Consider the following 24,840-nt stretch of genomic DNA (forward strand, 5'->3'; position numbering starts at 1 on the left):
ACTGCGCATGTCCAAAAAAATCTTCCTGCTGTCTGGTGACCCGGATGTTGTCATGACGACATCGGGTCGTCATGGCAACATCCTGGGAGCCGTGGCAGACATCGCTGGAGGCCGGAAGAGGAGGTGAGTATCGGCGATCACCTCCCCTTGCCACCGCAATGCTGCGATCGACTTCGATCGCAGCATTGCGGGGGTTAATGTGCTGGGAGCGGTGCGGGACCACTCCCTGCACATAGCCCTGGGTGTCAGCTGTGACAATCAGCTGACACCCGGTGGCGATCGCACCCGCACAGCCTGTGTGCAGGCGAAATCGCCAGGGCGTACGAATACGTATCAGGTCCATAAGGCCCAGGGCACAGATACGTACTAATACGCCCTAGGTCGTAAAGGGGTTAAAATGAAGATCTGAATTTTAATGCAATAACAGACTTCTGCTACACAAAGCTAAAATCTCATGAGTGCACATTGCAGCATACGTCAGTGCAAACTATTTTACAACCAGTCAACCAAAAAAGAAAAATTGTTTGATCTATAAGATCTGATCTAATTAATAAATCCCAAGGTAATATTTGTAAAGTTGAAATGTCAGGGGATTATTATAGTCATTTGAAATTTAAACATAATTTTACTGCTGTGTCCCATGTAAAGACTTCTTGTGTATTTCCATCCAGGACTGTATATTTATATTTCCTTTTGGTGATTATTACTTTTTCTGAATTAATATGATGATATATTTGTTGTCGCTATGTGATACTGTTAATATATAACTACGGAATTAATAGAGCAGAACTTTATGTATATGGACGGATGTTTTTATGCTTATTTCTATTTTGGTGACCTATTATCTACGGTCTCTTATGATAAGGACAAGCTTCAAATGATGTGATATTTTTGGTAATGGGCCAAAGTAGGCACGGAACATCTGTCCTTGATTGTATGCTATTTCTGCCTTGAGTTTATTAATCATAGGACATGCGTTCCTTTTATCTATCTCTAATTATAATAACAGTCCCTTTAAAATTTATCTATACACTTACCCACAGCGGCGGCGACACGCCTCGTGCATGCGCTGCTCGCTCTCTGAAGTGCCGCGGGCCGGACGCGTTGCCGGGGTGATGGGGACGATGACGCACGTCCTCCTTCCCATCGCTCCTGGCGTGCGCCGGCTGGCCGCGCTGGGGGGGGAGCAACATGACGAGTTGCGCGCCGATTCGCTGGTCGTCCGGACCCATTCAATTATATAGTGCCCTGTTTTAATCTTTCCCCACGCCTCCTGACGAAGCCGGAAGGAGAAACGCGCGTCGAGGCGCTTGCACGGATCCCCAGCTTGCTCCATAACGACAGCATGGCTCAAGGTATAGCACCTTTTCATTGAAGATTTGTTATGCTTATTAGTTCATTACTCACCAGGAATGTGCTCATGTGCGCTGTGTATTCTGACACCTGGAGAATATTATTTCTTACACTTTTTAGTAATATGTAATACTAATAAGCATACATGCTGTCTCCTAAAAACTTTCTAGTTGAGGACCCTATGTGTCTATTTTATGGGCATCCACTATTTATCATTGTTCATAACAATTTTAGCAATTAGTTCTATCTCACCTTATATGTCTTTTCATCTATATGAGAATATATTTTCAATAAAATTTATTATACGTATCATTAAATTGATCCCGCAGTTTTTTTGAATTGTTTTAATCTTTTGTTTAATTTCAAATGACTATAATAATCCCCTGACATTTCAACTTTACCAATATTACCTTGGGATTTAGTAATTAGATCATATCTTATAGCTCAAACTATTTTTCTTTTTTGCTTGAGTGTTTGAAATCGGGATAGACCCCACATTCTGTGGTGTCTTTATAGGTTTTCTAATTTACAACCAGGTGTATCTGGCAATCGTTTTACATTTATGTCTAGTATCTAAAGGTTTCTCCAGATACGATCGATCTTTAAGCACTTAATAACTAAAATGGCGCGGTCCACATATTACTCTCCAATGACATTACAGAATATCCCTGCAGTCAGATCATGCAACTGCAGAAGCCGTCAGTCATCCCCACATTGAGGGCAGAGATGGTTTATCATCATCTCTGCCTTCCTAATCACTGTATATACAGTCTGTATACAAATTAGGAAGCATTAACAGAGTTTCCCACTCTAGTCCTAGTGTTGTGACGGTCAGGTGCCAGTTGAGTTGAGCATGCGGGTTCTTTGCACATCCTGATAAGTTCAGCAGTGCAGAAAGGAGACTGAATTTACCCTTGAACTGGTGCTAATATAGTCCAGCCCCAGTTACAGAGGAAATCAGCAATAAAAAAAATGTATTTTAATATTTAAATGACTATGAAAGGTCGCTGACTTTATAGGGAAAACAATGAATGAATCAAATTAAAGAAAAAGAAAGCAAGATAAAATAAATAAAAAAAAATAAATTAAAAAGATAAAAGAAACCCTGTAAATCTAAAACGCTGTTTCTAGCGCCGATCTTGAAAGGAAAAAAAAAGTCTGCTGTATTAAAATAATTGTAACAGAAAGAGATTTAACATTTATTTTACTGACACTTTCTGATCTAAAATATATATATATATATATATATATATATATATATATATATATATATATATCCAGGACTATAAAAAAAGGCCATAAAAATTGGAATCCATGTATAACAAAAAACACTAAATATTATTAGAACAGCTTAAAGAAAAAAAAAATAGAACTTTTAAAACCACATGTATTAACCCGCAAAAAAACTGAAATATACTTGGTCATGAACTCAGGGAAATGACCTGGTCTTGAACTGAGGGAAATGACCTGGTCTTGAATTAAAGTCCAACATGGCTAAAGATTAACACATTTATTTTGTAACAATCGCATACATTAAATTCCGCAGACTTACTTCTAAATGCTTCCATCTGTTTTTGGACACCAGTCTGCATGCAATAGTCAAACATCAGATCAACATACTCTTCAGCATTATCTATAGTCACCATCTGAAAGAAAGAGTTAAGTGAGTGCTGCACAAGTCGGCATCCTGCTGTTCTCCTGTCTTTCAGTTTCTCTATATCCTCATTAACTCTTTTACAACCAGAGGATAAGGACCTGTCCTGATCATATGTACCGGACAGTGCTGCAGGATCTGTGTGCACATACTGTACACCCTAGAGAGAAAATGCGGACAAGTGCACATACTGTACATACAGGAGAGAAAATCAGGATGGGTGCACATACTGTACATCCAGGAAAGAAAATCAGGACAGGTTTTCAGTCTCTTGATGTAAACAAGGTTTCTATTCACTGAGTGTAAGCCTGTGAAGACTTCTAATATTTGTTTTCTAGAAAGTTATAAAACTTTCCAGAAACTGCTTTGCGTTTTATTTGAAATAACACATTGTTATCTTAATACAAAAACGGAGCATTTTGGTAGATGATGTGAATCTTGTTGCTTACCTCGTCTTCACCATTAGGTTTCAGGTCAACTGCACTAAAGCCATAAACTCGAGATGAAGGACAGAACTGGAAGTTAAGCCTAAAAATAATAATAATAAAAAAAAAATTCAAGATTTTGTGGGTACTAGATCTGCAAAGTTTTACAAAAGAGGAGTTCAACAGACATGAGATTCAGCTTAACCCCTTCCCGACTGGGGGATTTTCCATTTTTGCGCTCTCATTTTCTCCTCCCATTATTCCAAGAGCCATCTTTTTTTTTTGCCGTCCACATAGCTGTGAGCTTGTTTTTTGCTGTACGAGTTGTACTTTCGAATGACGCCATTCATTTTTATCATGTGATGTACTGGAAAAAGGGGGAAAAAAAATTCCAAGGGCGGCAAAATAGCGACAAAAACCAAACACAATTTCTTTTTTAAATTTACAGTAAAAATGACCTGCCAATATGATTCTCCAGCTCAGTGCGATTACGTAGATACCAAGCCTGTATAGTTTTATTTAAGTGGTGAAAAAAAAAATCAGAAATTGTCTAAAAAAAAAAATTAAAAATTCACTTGTCGTTATTTTCCGAAAGCCGTATTATTTTCAATTTTCAGGACATGGGGCTGTGTGAGGGCTTGTTTTATTGTGCCCTGAATCAAAATCATTTTGGGGTAGATACAATGTTTTGATCACCTTTTTTTGTGTTGTTAAAGTGGCCGAAAATCTGTAATTCTGGCGTTTTGATTTTTTTACTGTTAAGTCGTTTACCGATCGGATTTATTTTACATTTTGATAGATTGGACTTTTCCAAACTCAGCTACCAAATGTGTGTATTTTTTAAATTGTTCCTATTTCTTAAGTTTTAATGGGGGGGAAGAGCAGGGGTGGATTTGAACTTTTTTGCAATTTTTTCATATTTTTTTTTAAACTCTTTTTTTCCCCCCACTTTTCACTGCATTTGTTAGTTCCCTTAGGGGACTTGAACCTGCGATCATCTGATCGCTTGTGCTATATATAGCAATGCCACAGCATTACTGTACACAGTAAAAATCAGTCTCCTATGAACATCACCTATCACTTCTGGTTTTCACAGAAGTACCTTCATGACCGGCACCAAGTGTCTTCAGCAGACCCTTGGCTGTAATGGCAACCCACTGACGCACCCCCCCAGCCGGCACACGTTAAACGCCACTGTCAGATTGAAAATGGCATTTAACAGGTTAACAGCTGCAGGTGGAACTCCACTCCACCTGTTCGAAGCAAATGATGGCTGAATAAAACAGCCATCATCTGCCGGGAAAGATGCGGGCTCGGCATGTGAGCCTGCATTAAAATCAGGGAGCGGCATATGACACAACGATAAGAAATATTAGTTATTCTGTTTATTTTAATCACAATATCATTCATTTCTATTTATCTAACTCTACAGTCGTGCTTCAAAGTTTGTGAATCCTTCAGAATTTCAGATTTCTGCATAAATTTGACCTAAAACTATATCAGATTTTCACACAAGTCCTAAGAGTAGAAAAAGAGAACCAAATAAAACAATACATACATATAAACACATACACTGGACAAACCCCTTAAAGGCATGAATGTGTAACATCACCTTTCATTCAGGATCTAGACCAGTTGATAAGGTGTCCTTTAATCTGAAGAACCTTCTACCCATTCCCCAATATAAATCTTAAAAGTCGTCCGCTTCTGTAGATGACACGTCCCCCAAACTCACCCTAAATCTTCAATGCTGACTGGAGGTCCAGAACCAGATGGATTCTTTAGCATCAACTCTTGGAGTTGTGTGTTTTTCTCATCCTCGGACAAGCTGCGGTTGCTTAGAATGTGTCTCCTTTTCACGGCCAATTCCCGAATATCTCTGAGGAAGCGTGCACGATGTGGGTTTACAAGTTCAAAGTCCTCCCATGTCAATATACCCTGGAACCAGGCTGGTGGTTTTGGCTTTGGTGGATCCAAGATGAACTCAGATTTGGAATCTTCCTCAAAGCTTCCCACAGAGAGGGCGTCGTGTCCATCTTCTGTGGAGGCTTCAGACTGACTTTCAGTACAGTGCTCACTTTCCTCACCCTTCGAGGCATACAACAGTTTACTCATATTGCTTTTGATATCCCCCATACACATAAGCCTGAAGAAAGGCTTAGAAATAGGCAAGTCTACTAGGCGATTGTCCTGTATACATTTTGCCAAAAATACACCTAGAAAATGACAGAGCCTGGTCACCCTATCCAGTTCTTCACTGTCCTGAGGATAGGGTGCTATGAATAGTCCACATGACCGCTGCACATAATATCCAGGAGGTTTCAAGCCACCACCCAAGTCAACCTAGGAGAAAAGACAAAAGTTAGACCTTGAACATTTGTGTTTGTGAAGGCAAATCTGTACTTAAAGGGGTAGTCTTCATGAAGTTGGCAGGACAACTGGTTGATGGATCTACATAGATCCAACTTCCCTAAAAGCCCCATACACATTACAAAAAAGTAGGCCATCCCTGCCGAAACCCAAACTATCTAATGTGTATGGGAGCCTCCCAACTGTCACCTGATAGATTATCTTGGAGGCCTTCATAAGGATTGGGGGGATTGGAATTCAATCATTCAATGAGATGAGCCACCGACCAAAGAGTCAGACAGCGGCTCTCAGAGAACACAGGTGTGATCGGCCAAGGCTGCCATTCCAGTGTATGGGGGAGTTGGAGGGATAGCAGTCAACCAATCATTCCACGGACAGGTATGTAATGTATTTCGCCAGCTTATCCCCTCATCTGCTATCTGGTCTGGTGGAGAAGTCATTTCTAGACATACATACTGAAAAGCAATTGTAAGGTGTGGGCAGGCCCATCATGGCTTCTATGATGCTATATGTCCTAATGCCGTCTACTGTGCTCATTACCTGGCGAGATTCATCATCTGGGAAGTCATCATCACACAGCCAAATGCCCAAGTCTGTTTTCTGAAACTCTGCTGCCACCAGGGCATAAAATTCAAGGGTGGGGCCCAGCCCAGTCCCTTCCTCTCCAAGAAACTCCACCTGGAAGGAAATGGGTGGCAATTTAGGAGGATAAATGAAGCATAAAGTTAAAGGGAACCAGTCATCTGATTCATGCTTCCTTTACAACAGGCAGCATGAACTGCAGCTATGCTTATTTTTCTCTGATATTTCTCAAGTACTCAATGTCAAGCAGCAGCTGCAAAGGCAAGCAAGATTTTAGGATTTATAAAGAGATAAAATCCAGTGATCCCAATGTATTGTTACCCCCCTTGTGAGGCCACATCTAGAAGATGAGATGCAGTTTTGGGTCATTTCAAACATGGGCAAGTAAAGTATTACAATGGATGGAAGGCCTCTCATATGATGAGAGGTTGGAAAAATTGGGTTTGTTTAACTTAGAAAAAAAAGTTATCTCAGAGGAGATCTAATTTATATGTATAAATATATGTGTGGACAGTACAAAAGACTGGGACATGACTTATTCCTTCCAAAGGAAGAGAAATCGCAATAGCCCATCATATACAAGGTTCCTGGGAAAGCAGGGAGCGTACCTCAAGCACAGACTTGCGATCTGCATGGATCTGCATGACGTTCTCGGCCCATTCCATCAATGATTCCCCTCGTGGGACCTTCACTCTCTCATGCTTTAAACGACCGACTCTAAATTCACCGGGGTCGTCCCTACGGACTGCGCTGGCGGTCCGACTCCTCTCCACAGTGGCCTCCCGTCTGTTCTGCAGCCACACAATAGCTCTGTGCAAAACAGAAAACCTCCGTCACATTGTGTATTATCACAGAACAAACACATCCCGTCCACTCTTCCTGAGCCTACATATGATCTGTGATAGGGATTGTCCAGGATTAGAGAAACATGGCTGAAATATTGCCACACGTGTAGCTGCAGTACCACACACAAACTGTGGACAACAGTGGTGCTGTTTGTGAAAGACAGAAGTCATGTTTTTTCTAATGCTGGACAACCCCTTTAAGATATTTGTATGGAAGATATCGCATACTTATTAGTGGACCTCTTACTGATGGTTAGATTTGAAATACGTGGGTTGTGTTAAAGTAGTTGTCCCCCTTCAAAAAATATTAGTCTCCAAAAGCAGTTAATAAAAAAAATCAAACCACATTATACTCACCTCTGCCAAAGTCCAGCGCCAAGTCTGCAGCTGCTCCCAGGGTCTGCGTCCCAATCGGATGTCAGAGCCGCAGACTACGCCAGACACCGGGAGCGGCCCGACGTCAGAGCCGCAGACTACGCCAGACACCGGGAGCGGCCCGACGTCAGAGCCGCAGACTACGCCAGACACCGGGAGCGGCCCGACGTCAGAGCCGCAGACTACGCCAGACACCGGGAGCGGCCCGACGTCAGAGCCGCAGACTACGCCAGACACCGGGAGCGGCCCGACGTCAGAGCCGCAGACTACGCCAGACACCGGGAGCGGCCCGACGTCACAGCCGCAGACTACGCCAGACACCGGGAGCGGCCCGACGTCACAGCCGCAGACTACGCCAGACACCGGGAGCGGCCCGACGTCACAGCCACAGACTACGCCAGACACCGGGAGCAGCGGAAGACTCACACAGCGTCCTGGGACCTATATTTCTTGAAAGAGGACAACCCCTTTAAGGGAGTCTCATAATCAATGCGAAATTTGAATCAAAAATGAATGGAGGATAGATGGGACAATGCCAGGACGTTTAGTGGAATCACCCCCTGGTTGGGCGGGGGCGCGCACTCCGCCTGTATCGGGCGGGGGCGCGCACTCCGCCTGTATCATGTCATCAGGATTTCTTCCATGCTATATAATACCTTGATGCTCCAAATGCCGTACACGTGAAATAAAGCTGCCTTGTCTCAAAGGGGATAAGGAAAGGGCATTTGCTTGTTAATTGTTCACACCAATCTGGCAACGCTCCGCTGGCCAAAGCTAGTGGTTCCTAGAACGATAATAAAAAATCCCAATAAGTTTTTTCAGCAGTCATAATTTGTTGTGTTACTATCAATAAAAAAAACCAGACGTACCTCAATCTGCTGCAGGATTTTGGTTGTGATTTTTTTGCTGGTAAATTCTTCCGGGGAAACACTGAATAAAAGCATTTCATCACCTTCTGGGGTTAACAAAAAAGGTTTATTTTAATTTCCTTTATATTTTCGGTTCTCCCGCACCTTACCCACATAATTAGTGTTTCCACACAAGGAAAGCTAGCATCAGAAAATTACCTAATGTTTAAAATCATGTTTTTCTGATTAATGTAATCATTTTTTTTACCATACCACAATCTGTATTAAAAATAAAAATGGAAATCTTGCAATTTTCACGCTGGCCACTGGGGCTACTCTATCTTCCTGCTTCAGGAAACAACACATGTACATAGCCACAATGGTCAGACACAGACTAGCTTTACTATTGAAGCATTTAATTAACGTGTGTAAAAGTCACTGTGATAGGAGTGGGAGCAGGTCAGCTGTGACATCATCTATTGTGCTTGGGGGATCCTGTTATCAGCTGTGTACTGTATATATCAAATGAATGCTGAGAAATCTGTCAGCAGTTTTTTGCTATGTAATCTGACAGCAGCATGAGGTTGGGACAGAGATTCTGATTCCAGCGATGTATCACTTAGAGCCACAGTTGTGTCTGCTGCAGATCTAGCAGAGCTCAGAATGTTGAGGACTATGTTACCCCATCCACATCACTGATTAGCAGCTTCCTGCCAAATATATATTGTGCACAGAAAGCTGCCAATCAGTGGTGACAGTGTAGTTGCTAGTCCTGTAGTGATAATCTCCTGCTGATATAACACTGATTGTATTGAAACATCAAAAAACTCAGCCTAGTAAGTGACACATCGCTGGAATCAGGATCTCTGCCCCTACAACAAATACACTGCTCAAAAAAATAAAGGGAACACTCAAATTACACATCCTAAATCTGAATGAATGAAATATTCTCATTGAATACTTTGTTCTGTACAAAGTTGAATTTGCTGACAACAAAATCACACAAAAATCATCAATGGAAATCAAATGTATTAACCAATGGAGGCCTGGATTTGGAGTCACCCCCAAAATGAAAGTAGAGAAACACACTACAGGCTGATCCAACTTTGATGTAATGTCCTTAAAACAAGTCAAAATGAGGCTCAGTATTGTGTGTGGCCTCCACGTGCCTGTATGACCTCCCTACAACGCCTGGGCATGCTCCTGATGAGGCTGAGTATTGTGTGTGGCCTCCACGTGCCTGTATGACCTCCCTACAACGCCTGGGCATGCTCCTGATGAGGTTGCGGATGGTCTCCTGTGGGATCTCCTCCCAGACCTGGACTAAAGCATCCGCCAACTCCTGGACAGTCTGTGGTGCAACGTGACGTTGGTGGATGGAGCGAGACATGATGTCCCAGATGTGCTCAATCGGATTCAGGTCTGGGGAACGGGCGGGCCAGTCCATAGTTTCAATGCCTTCATCTTGCAGGAACGGCTGACACACTCCAGCCACATGAGGTCTGGTATTGTCCTGCATTAGGAGGAACCCAGGGTCAACCGCACCAGCATATGGTCTCACAAGGGGTCTGAGGATCTCATCTCGGTACCTAATGGCAGTCAGGCTACCTCTGGCGAGCACATGGAGGGCTGTGCGGCCCCTCCAAAGAAATGCCACCCCACACCATTACTGAACCACTGCCAAACCGGTCATGCTGAAGGATGTTGCAGGCAGCAGATCGCTCTCCTCGGTGTCTCCAGACTCTGTCACGTCTGTCACATGTGCTCAGTGTGAACCTGCTTTCATCTGTGAAGAGCACAGGGCGCCAGTGGTGACTTTGCCAATCCTGGTGTTCTGTGGCAAATGCCAAGCCTCCTGCACGGTGTTGGGCTGTGAGCACAACCCCCATCTGTGGACGTCGGGCCCTCATACCACCCTCATGGAGTCGGTTTCATTTGTGGCCTGCTTGAGGTCATTTTGCAGGGCTCTGGCAGTGCTCCTCCTGTTGCTCCTTGCACAAAGGCGGAGGTAGCGGTCCTGCTGCTGGGTCGTTGCCCTCCTACGGCCCCCTCCACGTCTCCTGGTGTACTGGCCTATCTCCTGGTAGCGCCTCCAGCCTCTGGACACTACGCTGACAGACACATCAAATCTTCTTGCCACAGCTCGCATTGATGTGCCATCCTGGATGAGCTGCACTACCTGAGCAACTTCTGTGGGTTGTAGAGTCCGTCTCATGCTACCACGAGTGTGAAAGCACAACCAACATTCAAAAGTGACCAAAACATCCGCCAGAAAGCATTGGTACTGAGATGTGGTCTGTGGTCCCCACCTGCAGAACCACTCCTGTATTGAGGGTGTCTTGATAATTGCCAATAATTTCCATCTATTGTCTATTCCATTTGCACAACAGCATGTGAAATTGATTGTCAATCAGTGTTGCTTCCTAAGTGGACAGTTTGATTTCACAGAAGTTTGATTTACTTGGAGTTATATTCTGTTTAAGTGTTCCCTTTATTCTTTTGAGCAGTGAGAGCCAAAATTAAAAACTTGGACAAAGTTGTGGGCCAACCTTGATATTTATTATATTAACCCTTTCACAACCGGGCGATTTTCCTTTTTTTGTTGTTTTTTTTTCCCCCCTCTTCTTCCAAGAGCCATAACATTTTTTTATTCTTCTAGCCGTATCAGGGCGTGTTTTTTTGCGGGACGAGTTGTACTTTTGAATGACGTCATTAATTTTATATGATTCACTAGAAAGCGACAAAAAAAAAAAAAATTCCAAGTGCGTTGAAATTGCAAAAAAATAAGTGCAATTCCACAATTGTTTTTTTTTAGTTTTTTTTATTTAGCATGTTCGCTATATGGTAAAACTGACCTGGAAATATGATTCTCCAGGTCATTACGATTACGCAACAAAAAGAAACCTAAATTTAAACAAGAGGTCATTTTCTGATGATAGCTGCCCTTTCAGTTATAACAAACACTTACCGGAAAAACCTGAAATCATTTCTCTAATTTACTGTAAAATATTCACATGTAGAAATCCATGGCGCATCTGTCCCATGTGAACAGAGCTTTAGCCAAGTCTGCTGGAACACTCAATTTGAAGGGACAGGGGACAAATGACTAATCTGTGGTTATTGTATAATACTCGTGGACCCTATAAAAGGCCGCTTGGACTAATTGTTTCCAAAATGTCTCATACAACGTCAGGAGATGAATTCCAATAATGTAATGAGGAATAAATCAGGAAGAAGTCACCTTCTTGTGGCGTCCTAGCAGAATATGGATCGCTGGCTACAATATAAAGGATGCGAAGAAGCTGTAGGACGTCCTCCACCCCGCAGGAGTTCTGCCCGCTGCCTGCCTTCGCCTGCGGCTGCTCCCGACCATGGCTTAAAATGTCAGAAGTCTGTCTTGTGCCGAGAGCGGCAGGCATCACCGCAGACTTGCATCCATTCTCGCAGAAGTCCTGCAAGGAGAACACAGTGATGGAGAAGGCAGCCAACACAATAGAAAGAGGACTACCCCACCGACCTTTACATCTATTCTAGCAGAGGCCGATAAGACATAGATATAGCTAACATTACCCCAAAGCCACCAGGAATGGTCCCACTCATCTAGCGGTGTCTACTACTCAGAACATCAACTGGACCTTCCTCTTCAGAATTCAGAATTTCAAGAACATTTAAAGTAAAGAAAGAAAAAAAAAGAAAAACACACACAAGCCAAGCATAAAACTAAAATGACAAGCCACCCCAGCCCGGCTTTACTTTGTAAGCAGCGATAAGCTGGGAGCAGTTGCGGTTCTTTCGGATGCTCTTGTTAGTTCCAGTCAGTTTCCAGCGCCGCAAGAAGCTAGGATCTGCGTTCCTCTGCAGATAGGTGATCAGATCATTCTTTGGCAAAGCATCTGTACCCAGGGACTGCTCCACATGTTCCACGGACCAGCAGCCCTGAAGAAGGGAACGCGGCATTAAGGGATATCTCAGCTCTGAATATCACAGCTGGACAGATCTGCTCTACTACTGGAAACTGAATGGAATTTATTGGGGTTTTTTTTTGGGGGGGGATAAAACTCTGTCCTATATCCAGTACCTCCTACCACTAAGCTAAAAAGACAACAGTAATTCATGCAAATTAAAAAGAGCAGCTGTGGAGGCTTTCAGGTAAGATACCATTAGGCTGCGTTCACACATTGCGTTTTCACTGCGATATCGGCAAACACCAGTCCCGAAAAGGCAGTGTGTGAACGGAGCCAATCGGGGTTCGGTCAAGAACACTTTGTTAGTAGGAGTTATTGTGAGCACTCCTTTAGCCATCAATAAAAAAACAACAAAGAAAAATGCTTTCTCTAATATAATTATGCAAAATACTTAACACCATGCTGATCGTTTGACTCCAATTTACAGTCTTAATGGGCAAACATTTTAGACAGGTGTGGGAAAAAATGCTGCAAAGTAAGAAGCTTTCATGAATAGAAGTGTTAATAGTTTCTTTTATCAAGTAACAAAATGCAAAGTGAATGAATAAAAGAGAAATCTAAATCAAAATCAATATTTGGCATCACCACCCTGTGTCTTCAATACAGCAGCAAAGCCTCAATTCTTCTATGTACACAGTTATTGAAGGAACTCGGCAGGGAGGTTGCTCCAAACATCTTGGAGAACTAACCACAGATCAGTGGATGTCTCTTGCGCAAATCCTTCTGTCTCTCCATGTAATCCCAGAGAGACCGGATGCTGAGATCAGGGCTCTGCAGGGTCATATCACTAATTCCAGGACTCCTTGTTCAGCTCTATGCTGCAGATAGGCGTCTGATCGGCTCCAAATTTATTCTGCAGCAGAACAACGACCCCAAACATCCATCCAATGTCATTAAGAACTGCCTTCAGAGTAAAGAAAAACAAGGAGTCCTGGAAGTGATGAACTGACCCCCACAGTCTGTCTGGTATTACATGAAGAGACAGAAGGATTTGAATAAGCGACATCTACAGAAGATCTGTGGTTACTTCTCCAAGATGTTTGGAACAACCTCCCTGCAGAGTTTCTTCAAATCAGCATCAATTCTTCTATGTACACTTGCACAAAGGGATGATCACAACAAATATTGATTTCATATACATTTTTCCTTTGTTCATTCACTTTATCAATTAACAAAATGCGAACTATTAAACACGAAAACATTCTTATTTTGTGGCCAATTTCCCACAATACTGTATGGTCAGGAGGATCTCTATCTCTGTGTATGCCTCTAACAGGAGGCTGCATACAATTGATCTTTAGGCTTTCATTCATTATTTTTTTATATATATTTTTACAGTGCCCTGTGCATAGGAAACAATAAAAGACTATTCTTTTCTAAACACACAAAAAAGTATGCCAATGCAAAAAGGCCCAGCATATGAAGGTATACAACAAGGCCCCCACAAAGTAGAATAAAGCTCTAATCTTATATTAATGCAGTCTTTTAGTATTGCCATGTAACCAGTGTGAATAAACAATGTGATGAAACTTACCATCCTGCCGGACTCCTTCTGTTTGTCAGATTCCTTCATCTCCCTGTACATAATTCTGTATCATGGAATAAAGTGGAGAGTCTATCAACACTTGTACATCCATTTACACACCCGACAATGAGCAAATCATAGGTTAGCACAGAGAATTATTTCCTATTAGCTGCATTCAGGAATATAAAGACTACTACTAGATATGATTTCTCTTACAGCCTGTAGGATAATGCAGCAGTTTCACTGGCTGATCAGATGACGGCAGCTGTACGTCCCTGTCCCCGCGGAGCACAGGAGACCCGCACACTGATCTGGCGCCTCCTAACAAGCTCTCCTTACGTGTATGTCGGCTCCCATATCCTCCTCAGCTTGTCGGATTTGATGGCTCCATTGCACGACAGCTGCAGCAGCTTCTGCACATAGTAGAAGATGGTGGAGCGGAAATTGCTAAGCGGGAGCTCGACTTCACGTCCATTTCCCAGACCTGTCACTTTCAGAGTGAGCGCGAGCCTAGGAGCAGGAGCACATTCAACTTCTTCCAGGAGCTCGGAGTGGGGCGTACCTGCAAATAATAATAGAAAGATATATATACCGTACAGTTATAGTAAAGCCTCTCCTTCTGATGGACAATCAGAAATCATCGCAATATCCTATTACGTGCATGGTACATTTTGATAGATCGGACTTTTACAGACAGGACAATACTAAATTTGCTTATTTTTTATTTCTAACAAAAAGGTGGAAGTCTTTTTTATTATTTAGTCCCCATAGGGGACTTTAAACCTGTGATTGTTTCATCGCTTGCTCTATATACTACTGGATTGAAGCATATAGTGTAAATGGTTGGGCTTCACAAAACTTTGAAGGGTAGCCATGGGGGACTTCAACAGGACCCCGCCCATCAGCATAGCATCATAAGGGGCCAATGGGAATAGGTGCATATGCTCGCTGTCAAACGCTCCATTTCAGTGTTGCTAGCACTTAAATGGTTAAACAGCAGCATGCTCCGGTTGCTGCTGATATAGGCAGAAGCTGGATGTGTAACCCAGCCGCCATCGCTCAGACTCTGAGCCCGCTCCACATTTGGGGACTAAACAGGACATACTATTACGCCCTACGTCAGAAAGGGGTGTCTTATTCCATCATACTCATGCGTTTTACCCATTTTACCTGAACATACAGGTGCATCTCACAAAAATAGAATATCATCAAAAAGTTAATTTATTTCAGTTCTTCACTACAAAAAAATTAAACTCATATTATATAGAGTCATTACAAACAGACTGATCTATTCCAAGTGTTTATTTCTGTTAATGTTGATGATTATGGCTTACAGCCAATGAAAACACAAAAGTCATTATCTCAGTAAATTAAAATAATTAACAAAAAACACCTGCAAAGGCTTCATACGCGTTTAAAAAGTTCCCTTAGTCTGTTTCAGTAGGCTCCACAATCAAGGGGAAGACTGCTGACTTGACAGATGTCCAGAAGGCAGTCATTGACACACTCCTCAAGGTCACAGAGTCTGGAGGAAGAGTGGAGAGGCCACAATCCAAGCTGCTTGAGGTCTAGTGTGAAGTTTCCACAATCAGTGAAGGTTTGGGGAGCCATGTCATCTGCTGGTGTAGGTCCACTGTGTTTTATCAAGACCAAAGTCAGCGCAGCCGTCTACCAGGACATTTTACAGCACTTCATGCTTCCCTCTGCTGACAAGCTTTTTGGAGATGGAAATGTCATTCTCCAGCAGGACTTGGCCCCTGTCCACACTGCCAAAAGTACCAATACCTGGTTTACACACAACAGTATCACTGTGCTTGATTGGCAGCAAACTCGCCTGACCTTAACCCTATAGAGAATCTATTATAGAGAATCTATGGAGTATTGTCTAGAGGAAGATGAGAGACACCAGACGCAACAATGCAGACGAGCTGAAGGCTGCTATCAAAGCCACCTGGGCTTCCATAACCCCTCAGCAGGGCCACAGGCTGATCGCCTCCATGCCACATTGCCGCATTGATGCAGTAATTGATGCAGAAGGAGCCCGACCAAGTACTGAGTGCATTTACTGAACATACATTTCAGTAGGACATTTCGGATTTTAATATCATTTTTCAAGCTGTTGTTATAAAGTATTCTAATTTACTGAGATAATGACTTTTGTGTTTTCATTGGCTGTAAGTCATAATCATCAACATTAACAGAAATAAACACTTGATATAGATCACTCTGTGTGTAATGACTCTATATAATATAGGAGTTTCACATTTTGGATTGAAGAACTGAAATAAAATTAACTTTTTGATGATATTCGAATTTAGTGAGATGCACCTGTGCTATATGAAAAATAGTGAAATAGTGGTGCAAATGCTGCGTCTGTAGAGCGTCATACAACCATTGAGGTCATAAAATGGTGGCTAGTATGGCCACAGTGAAAGCAGTTATCTATAATATAATCAGGGATGTGTCCGTCTGTCCAAAGCCTCTATAGACTGCGCAGGCGCATGGCCAGGGACAGAAGAACACATCAGCCGTTACAGGTGAGAGGGAGGACGACGAGGATGAGGACTGTGGTGCCAGAGATCGCGGTATGAGTAAGCGCTGACCGCATACCGCCATCTACGGCGCCATTAGGACACATACCTCAATCTCAGGCAAGGCTGGAGGAGTGTGGCGCCGGAGTCCGCACACGTGCATAGCGCGATCTCCGGCTCCATTTTGTTGAGGACACTGTGCAAATTTATCTTCAACAAAATGGCGCCGGAGATCTCACTATGTGCAGGCGCAAACTCTGGTGCCACACTCCTCCAGCCTCGCCGGAGATAGAGACGTGCTGCAAGGGAGAGGAGAAAAGGTGTTTGTTTTTTTTGCATGAAAGGATTTTGCATGGATGGAAACACAGCAGAGCAGGTAGAATGGGGGAGCATATACCAGGATGGGGGAAGCATATACCATAAGGGACTAGGATGGGGGAAGCATATACCAGGATGAGGGAGCATATACCAGGATGGGGTACCCGGATGGAGGAGCATATACCAGGATGGGGGACCCGGATGGGGGAGCATACACCAGAATGGGGGAGCATACACCAGAATGGGGGAGCATACACCAGAATGGGGGACCTGGATGGAGGAGCATATACATGGATGGGGGACCCGGATGGAGGAGCATATACCAGGATGGGGGAGCATATACCAGGATGGGCGACCATATACCAGGATGGGCAAGCGGGAAGGGGGAGCATATACCGGGATGGTGGTCCCGGATAAGGGGACCATATACCAGGATGAGGGACCAGGATGGCGGAGCATATACCAGGATGGGGGAGCATTCGGTTTCAGTCATGGGGTCTGGCCCGGTTCAGTCATTGCTTTGAGAATACAGAGCAGCCGCTGTAACGCCAGCCCCTGACTGACAGGAGGCCTCAATGTAGAGCCAGTGTCAGTCAAGGCCAGGGGCACGGTTACAGGGAACGCTCTGTATACTCAGAGCGGTGACCAAACCGTCCCCATGACTGAAACCGAATGCTGGCGGGGAGAATAATGTTAATTTTCACCCCGCTGCTGGGCAGCATAATAACGCTGTTAACCTGCAGATTAACCGCATATATGCAGGTTGACAGCGCTATTTCTGATGATCCCTTTTAATTTTGCAGCACAATACTTCAATGAAATGGTGCCGGAGTCAGCGTGTGAGCATACCACGCTATTTGGCGCCATTTTATTGAAGACACTGTATATGCGAATTCGTAGACACAGCGTCTTAAAAAAAAAAAAAGGTGCCAGAAATGTACCAATAAAAATGCTCGCCACCCGGGTGTATTACGGGTTCAATAGCTAGTAAAAATATAAAGAGGCAAATCAGCCCACAGTTCATCCATGTTTGTAATATCTGTCCAGCATTCTTATCCACGTCAGTGTCACAGCATCCTCAAGGCAACAAAAAACTGTATTCCTAATCTGGAACCTACCTGGAGCCGGTATCTCCAGGTCTGTGGTCTGCTGAACATTCGTTCTTCCAGGACGAGGATCAAAGGCTGGTACCAGAGCAGAGAATTGTCTTTTCAGCACATAGTCATCATCCCATGTCCTACGGCGGCCACCTTTGGTCTCATATTCTTCTTCCTCCTGACCACAAGTAAGAATGTCAGATCCAGACTCTGTAGCTGATGGTTTAGTTATGGTAGCATTCAGAGGACAGCTCACCATGACTTCTTCATACTCCTGTTCTTCCTGGTTGTCATCTTCATTTTCATCATCCTCTTCATCAGGCTCTGGTAGGTCCTCATCATCATCCAGCTCAGCCAGGAGAGTGCTGGCCCGACAACTGTCCAGGAAATCTGCAGAGCACAAGATCAGGAAGAAATTAGGAAACCCCATTAACCACACAAAATAAAGGCCACCTCCAATAAAACATGTATTACGTAGTTCCCCATTTTATCTCCATCTTACCATAAAGTGAATATTCAGCCTCCTGGCCGGTATCACTCTCGCTGGACGTGGATGTCAGGCTAGTTGTTAGGGTATTGCTGAGGGACTGACCAACAGAAAGGCCAGTGGTGGCCGTGGCCACATTGCTGCTGGTAACACTAGAAGTTGACATTGTAACAGTGGATGTGGTTCCTGTTGTGGTCAAATTAGGGAAACTCTGCGCGCCCATGAGTGGAGAAGCTGAAGGAAAACACAAAAGCAGGTTTATAGATCGGAGAAATCGATAAAAGTGGTCCTATCTATCCAGAGGTGATGACCGCAACCGATCAGCAGGTTGAGCGTCTGGAGAGTAGGACTAACAGACATGGCTGACTACAGCGCTCTGCTGTTCCAATACACTTTGAAAGGAGCGCTTGTGTCGCCATTGTTCTACTGGAGACTCTAGACCCCATTCTCCTGATTGGTGAGGGTCCCAGCAATCAGCAGGTGAATAGTTAATAGCAATCAGCAGGTAAATAGTTAATCTCATACTCACTGGCAGAGCTCACTGCATTTCGTCCCAGAGTGTTGGTGTTGTTATCGCTACTGCTTCGACTGAGGTTCATGTTATTGGTGGCGTTGGTCCTTGCGATGTTTGCAACCCTCCTTACAAAGGATTCCAGGCTGGACGTCTCCCGTGATGACAGGTTGGGAACACTGGCACTAGAACTCATAGGAGCGCCAGCAGCGAGCAGAGAACTGACTGACAGCCGGTTGCTGGCAGAGGACCCCAGCGGTCTGGGAACGGCAGCCTCCTTGTTGCTGAGCTCGGACACAGAGCTGACATCAGGAGAGCTGATGCTCACCATGCCCATTGATATTGCAGGTGCGTCACCACTCTTCCTCTCTCCTTCACCCACCTGCTCTCCTCCCGGTGGGCAAGCGGAAGAGCCAGAAGCTGCCGGGTTAGAAGACAGCACAAGGATTGGATCATGGTGCAGGTCAGAGCCTGGTTCCTCTACCCGTCGCTCTGTCTTGGCGCAGGTCACACTGGCATCGCTGCTACTTGCCACACTGCAGACAGAGCTGCTGCTCCCTTTGCGACTGCAGGAACCAGTCACACCTCCAGCAACTGTGCAAGCTGAAGAGGAATGGGGAGGCGCTTTGTCAGGACAGTTGTTTTTCACCAAGCTGCTCCAGGAAGGTGGTGTGCCTGCAACAGTGGATGAAACAGGTTTGGATGACGCCGCAGATTCTGGGTCATAACCTGGGGCCAGCTTCAGGTCAAATTTTCCTTCCGCGCCCATGCGGTAAGAATTAGAGCCACCGGCATCCCATATGACATCAATCCAGCCTGGAAAGGGATAGTAGCGTGTAAGACGGAAGAGCAGACAGCAAAAAAAGGATTTGATTGGAATCAGGCAGAGAAAAAAAGCCATAGCAAGCCACAAACCCCTCCAAACTAGCCCAAATGTTCAACACACAACACATGCACAAAAGCAGCGGATTCGGTCTATTATCAGTGGGGAATGGTCGGATTTTAAGAACACGGATCAAACAAAGCTCTAAGAAGATTTTACTACAAAAAAAAAAGAAAATGTGTTTTCATTTAATTTTATTAAAAAACAAAGCAGCAAAAAGAATCAAGAAGAATGAGATGGGAAGATGGATGCATTAAGGTGTTAGGCCAGACCACACCATACAGATAAGTAACAACTCGGATCTGTCTCCATACAAACCGCATACATCATGACATGGATCTCCTACACCCCATGTACTAATCCATGTCAGAATAGAGGCATAATCCATACGGAAAGTTTCCCTAACTAATTAAATGATCATTTTATGACGCTCGTTTTAATTTGAGGGTATGTGGCCATTCTGACATGGATTTTCAGAGCAGGTACACCAGCATCATAGGGTCCAATAGTTCCATTTAGCAATGAATTTGGTTTGTGTTGTAAAATCTGGTGACAGAGCCACTTTAAACTCTAGTTAGTCAGTAGTGCATCACTCTCGTTTCAAACCAACAGAAAAACAAAGCACTTGGCGTGCGGAGCTTAGATACAGTAAGGGGGATACACACCATTATGCAAGTCCCCAGTGACCGTGCCCTCTCCCTGAGCACTGCCATCCTGGTCTCTCCATTTCCAATCAATCCCACGGATAACTCTTGCTCCGGGGACCATGTATTTCAGAACCTGGGAGCGCACAAGACGTCTCTGGCGTCTCAAGTTGGCTTCCGCTTCTTTGGCTGCTTTGCCTGTGGGGGTGAAAAAAAACAAACAACGGGTTATTAGTTCTTAAGAACTTGTAACGACTTGAAAAGAAAATCATAAAGGCTGTAATTATAGAGACAAGTGGCAACTGGGTGAAGAAAGATAGGCCAATCTGACAGATGATCTTATGACACTTGTGGCACCTATCCTCACATGTCGGGGGGACAGTTCCGCCTTTAAGTTGCAGGACCCCGCACATCCAGAAGTCTGCTGATGTGGGGGTGACACTATTGGGGTACAAAGATCAAGCGTTTCCCTTACCCAGGTCCACAAGCAGCTACTGTTTAGAAATGTAACATATAATAGGTAAAGGTGGATTTATTGTATCCTTTGATTGAGTCAATTACTTTTTTGTTGATGCTTTAAAGGAAATCTGTCACTAGGTTTTTGCTACCTAATCTGAGGCAGAGACCCTGATTCCAGCAATGTATCACTTACTGGGCTGCTTGCTGTAGTTTGGATAAAATCTCTGCTGCAGATCTAGCAGGTCTCAAATGCTGATCTGTGTATAACCCCTCCCCCACTACTGATTGGCGGCTTTCTGTGTGCACTGTTCATAAGCAGAAAGCTGCCAATCAGTGGTTGGGGTGGGGTTGGCAACAGGTTTATTAGTCCGCTAATAAAACATTGATTTTATCAATACTAAAGCAAATAGCCAGTAAGTGAAATCGCTGGAATCAGGGTCTCTCCCCCTATATTATGCTACTCTCAGATTATATGGCAAAACATTGCACAGATTCCCTTTTTAATAGACTCCTATATATAGAAATGTGCAGCACAATTACTAGGATTAAGAACTGGTCCTTTATTGATACAAATCTAATAATAATATTAATAAAACCATCAGAGAACACAAAGCAGTGGGTAATCCGAAAAAATGTCTTAATCATTTTGACAGCATCCTATAATTCAAAATAACCAATGAACATGTGAGATTGAAGTAAGAAACACACAAATGGTGCAGGGTAACTTGTGTCATTTACATGAAAGCAGGTATGTAAGAACATGGCATGCAATTCTCATTTACTAGTTATTGGCCAACATACCCAGCTGGTCTTCACATACTCCGGTAACGGTGCCATACAATTCAAAGCCAGAAAGGGAAAGGTAATGGGTCTGCCCGCTGGCATTCTTCCCAGCCTGCTTGATTCGCACATGCCGCCAACCCTGCTTCTCCTCCCTTGGTGGGTCCAGTGGCCATGTGGCAGTAGAACTTAAGGAAGCAAACAGTAAGCAATTTATGTGATATAGTTCAAAACATAGTGATTACGTGGAACATTGCTGAGTGTATATAGAGGTTATATGGATCCAGGATCAGGACTGCTCCTCCGCAGTGGCTTCTGTTATCCGCTCCCTTTGAATGACAGATCTCTCCCCTGCATGTGTGTATAGGGAGAGACCTGTCAGTCACTGACAGAGGGTGGAGAGAAGCCGCCGGGGACCCACCGGATTGACTAGTCTCCTGTGTGGCTCGTTCTCGGCGGCTATTAAACTATGTTTTTCTCTGAAATGTCGCAGTGTTTTAGAGTTAATCATGTATGACTGAAATAATACAGCCAAAGATGGGGCAGCATTTAGGTTCCCTTTAACCTGCAGATGAACTCAATATCTTCAGGTTAATAGAATTTTTCGACTTGACAACTTTTGCACCCAGCCAAACAGTTCTTTACAATTGTTTAAAAAGAAAAAAAAAACATGTATAAAATATAATTTATTAAAACCCATAAATACCCTGGTTCATTAAGGCTGCAGTCATCTACATGGGTGTATAACGTTGTCCAGTTCTGTCCATCCTTGGACACTTGGAAGACCCAGTTCCGAAGAGCAGAACGGCCATAACCGCGGGCATGGCGCAGAGTGTAGGCAGACGGGACAATCCATAATCCAAGATCGATGGCAAACCACGCGCTCTTGTCATCGTTAGTATGGCAATTTAGGGCAGAACTATCACGACTCAGGATGTCTTCAAGTCGTCCATACGGCAGGTTACGCCCTTCAGATGAGGTTACCACCACTAGGCCATATGCAGCTGGATTCACCCATTCATATGCTGTTCTGCAAGAGTACCAGACATTTATGTAAGTTAGTTGTACAAACTTCATTGAGAACTGAATAGTTAACCTGTGCACTCAGAAATCTGTAAAACTAATGACTTACTTTGCATTTGTTCCAATCCAATACATGATACCGTTGTCGTCAAAGTCGTGCTGGTGTCGGAATATGCAGCTCTGCCCTTCGCGCAGCTTGCGCACGAACACAAAGGACGAGCGGTCAAAGTCATACCATTGTTTAGCTACCTGCAAAGGTCACAAAATAACAATTAGGAGGGCATTTAATATCGGATTGCTGGGATTACACAATGGCGAACCCAAGTCTTCATGAGAACAAAAATATTCTAAAAAACGATTCAAGCATAAATACCCCATGAGTGATATACACGTGATGTGACCCTGTATCTGATTAATTAAGTTTATACACTTTAATGGACCAATAGTGAAGTATATATTGAACCAACTTTCTTCGGCAGATTTTCCAAATCCTCCCCCAAATTTATGGCACAACATTTTTGAAGTCAGATCTCCAGAGGTAAAAGGCTATATAGAAACTTTTTATCACTGCTATAGATTTCCATTACAGAAGGTCTGACAATATTCCAAGCAAAATGACTTTGATGGGAAGAGCAATACCAAAGAGGCTAAAAGGGATCCGGTCACGGTGAAAATGGTATCTGATTGGCAGGCAGGATGTTACAGAGCTGGAAAAGGAAAGAGCAAATAGAGTTAGGTCCAGAAATATTAGGACAGTGACCGAATCTTTGTGATTTGGGCTCTGCAGGCCACTATTTTTTTTATTTTGTCCATGTGTCCTGTGAAGTTCTGTCCAATCATCCTTGCTGCATTTGGTTGAATCCGAACAGAAAGTATCTCCCTGTACACACAGGATTCATCCGGCTGTTTCTGTCGTCAGTCACATCATCAATAACCACTAGTGACCCAGCACCATTGGAAGCCATGCATGTCCGCGACATCACACTGCCGCCACCATGTTTTACAGAGGATGTGGTGTGCTTTGGATCATGAGCTGTTCCAAGCCTTCTCCATACTTTCTTCTTCCCATCATTCTGGTACAGGTTGATCTTGGTTTTGCTTTTCCAGAACAGGGCGGCTTATTTAGAGGATTTTTGGCAAAGTCTAATCTGGCCTATCTATTAAGTCTGATTAATGGTTTGCACCTTGTGGTTGACCCCAAGTACAGAGTATTTGCTCTCATGAAGTCTTCTCTTTATGATACTTAGATAATGAAACACCGACTTCCTGGAGAGAGATCTTCACTTGAGTGGATGTTGTGAAGGGGTTTTTCTTCACCATGGAAAGAATTCTACGATCATCTACCGCTGTTGTCTTCTGTGGACGTCCAGGCCTTTTGGAGTTTCCAAGCTCACCAGTGAGCTATTTTTTTTGCTTAATGTACTAAACTGTTGATTTGGCCACTCCTAACATTTCTGCTGTCTGATGGATTTCTTCTTTTTTTCAGCCTAATGGTCTGTTTCTCTTCCATTGACAGCTCCTCTGACCGCATGTTGTGGGTTCACAACAGCTTCCAAACACAAATGCCACATCTGGAATCCGCTCCAGACCATTTCATTGCTTAATTAATGTTGGATTAATGAGGGCAAAGCCCATGCAGCCCCATTAAAGAGCTTTTGAGACATCTGTCCAATTACTTTTGGTCCCTTTTTTTAAAAGGGGCTGCCACATATTAAAGAGATGTAATTTTTTAACTCTTACTCCAATTATGATGTAAATACCCTCAAATTAAAGCTGAGAGAATGCACTTCAAGCCCATATTGATTATATAACTTTATCTTGAATATGGTTTTGGTAAACCGCTAAAATGAGCAAACTTGTGTAACAAATATTTCTGGACCTAACTGTATATCATTTTATGGTTCAGTTTTACTTTTATTTTACCCATTTACATCTCGCTCTATGCCTTGGGAGTCAGATGGGTGGGCATTATTCGTGTCAAACAGCCATCTCACTAAGCAGTCATACACAGATAATTATATCCCCATGTTCCTACTGGACTCTGAAAAGGGGTTATCCAAAACCTAATAATCAACTTATAACTCTGTAATTTTAAAAATCTAATCACTTTTGCAACTTACATAAATGCAAAATCCCCTGCCAATTCCTTTCTACACCAGCTTTCT

General features: G+C 43.5%; 1 protein-coding gene across 6 annotated transcripts in view; it reads right to left on the minus strand.

Moving 5' to 3' along the window:
- The window catches only part of HECTD1 (HECT domain E3 ubiquitin protein ligase 1), a 76,187-nt gene that overhangs the window by 5,534 nt on the left and 45,813 nt on the right, over positions 1–24,840 (minus strand). Inside the window, exons 21-39 of one of the 6 annotated variants that reach the window (XM_073639057.1) lie at positions 22,785–22,924; positions 22,359–22,682; positions 21,674–21,840; positions 20,435–20,611; positions 18,905–19,561; positions 18,391–18,609; positions 18,145–18,278; positions 17,910–18,066; positions 14,282–14,504; positions 13,952–14,006; positions 12,206–12,388; positions 11,694–11,904; positions 8,474–8,559; positions 8,261–8,388; positions 6,993–7,194; positions 6,343–6,480; positions 5,168–5,775; positions 3,457–3,535; positions 2,906–2,999 (exon numbers count right to left, since the gene is read on the minus strand). In XM_073639057.1, coding sequence (XP_073495158.1) covers positions 2,906–2,999; positions 3,457–3,535; positions 5,168–5,775; positions 6,343–6,480; positions 6,993–7,194; positions 8,261–8,388; positions 8,474–8,559; positions 11,694–11,904; positions 12,206–12,388; positions 13,952–14,006; positions 14,282–14,504; positions 17,910–18,066; positions 18,145–18,278; positions 18,391–18,609; positions 18,905–19,561; positions 20,435–20,611; positions 21,674–21,840; positions 22,359–22,682; positions 22,785–22,924 — 3,982 coding nt within the window. Of the gene's footprint in view, positions 1–2,905; positions 3,000–3,456; positions 3,536–5,167; positions 5,776–6,342; positions 6,481–6,992; positions 7,195–8,260; positions 8,389–8,473; positions 8,560–11,693; positions 11,905–12,205; positions 12,389–13,951; positions 14,007–14,281; positions 14,505–17,909; positions 18,279–18,390; positions 18,610–18,904; positions 19,703–20,434; positions 20,612–21,673; positions 21,841–22,358; positions 22,683–22,784; positions 22,925–24,840 lie in introns of all 6 variants that reach the window. The other 5 variants (XM_073639054.1, XM_073639053.1, XM_073639055.1 and 2 more) reach the window with 5 other exon arrangements.

This window comes from Phyllobates terribilis, unplaced genomic scaffold, assembly GCF_046119375.1.
Source record: "Phyllobates terribilis strain yellow unplaced genomic scaffold, ASM4611937v1 Scaffold_7__3_contigs__length_470593459, whole genome shotgun sequence".
Classification (NCBI taxonomy): domain Eukaryota; kingdom Metazoa; phylum Chordata; class Amphibia; order Anura; family Dendrobatidae; genus Phyllobates; species Phyllobates terribilis.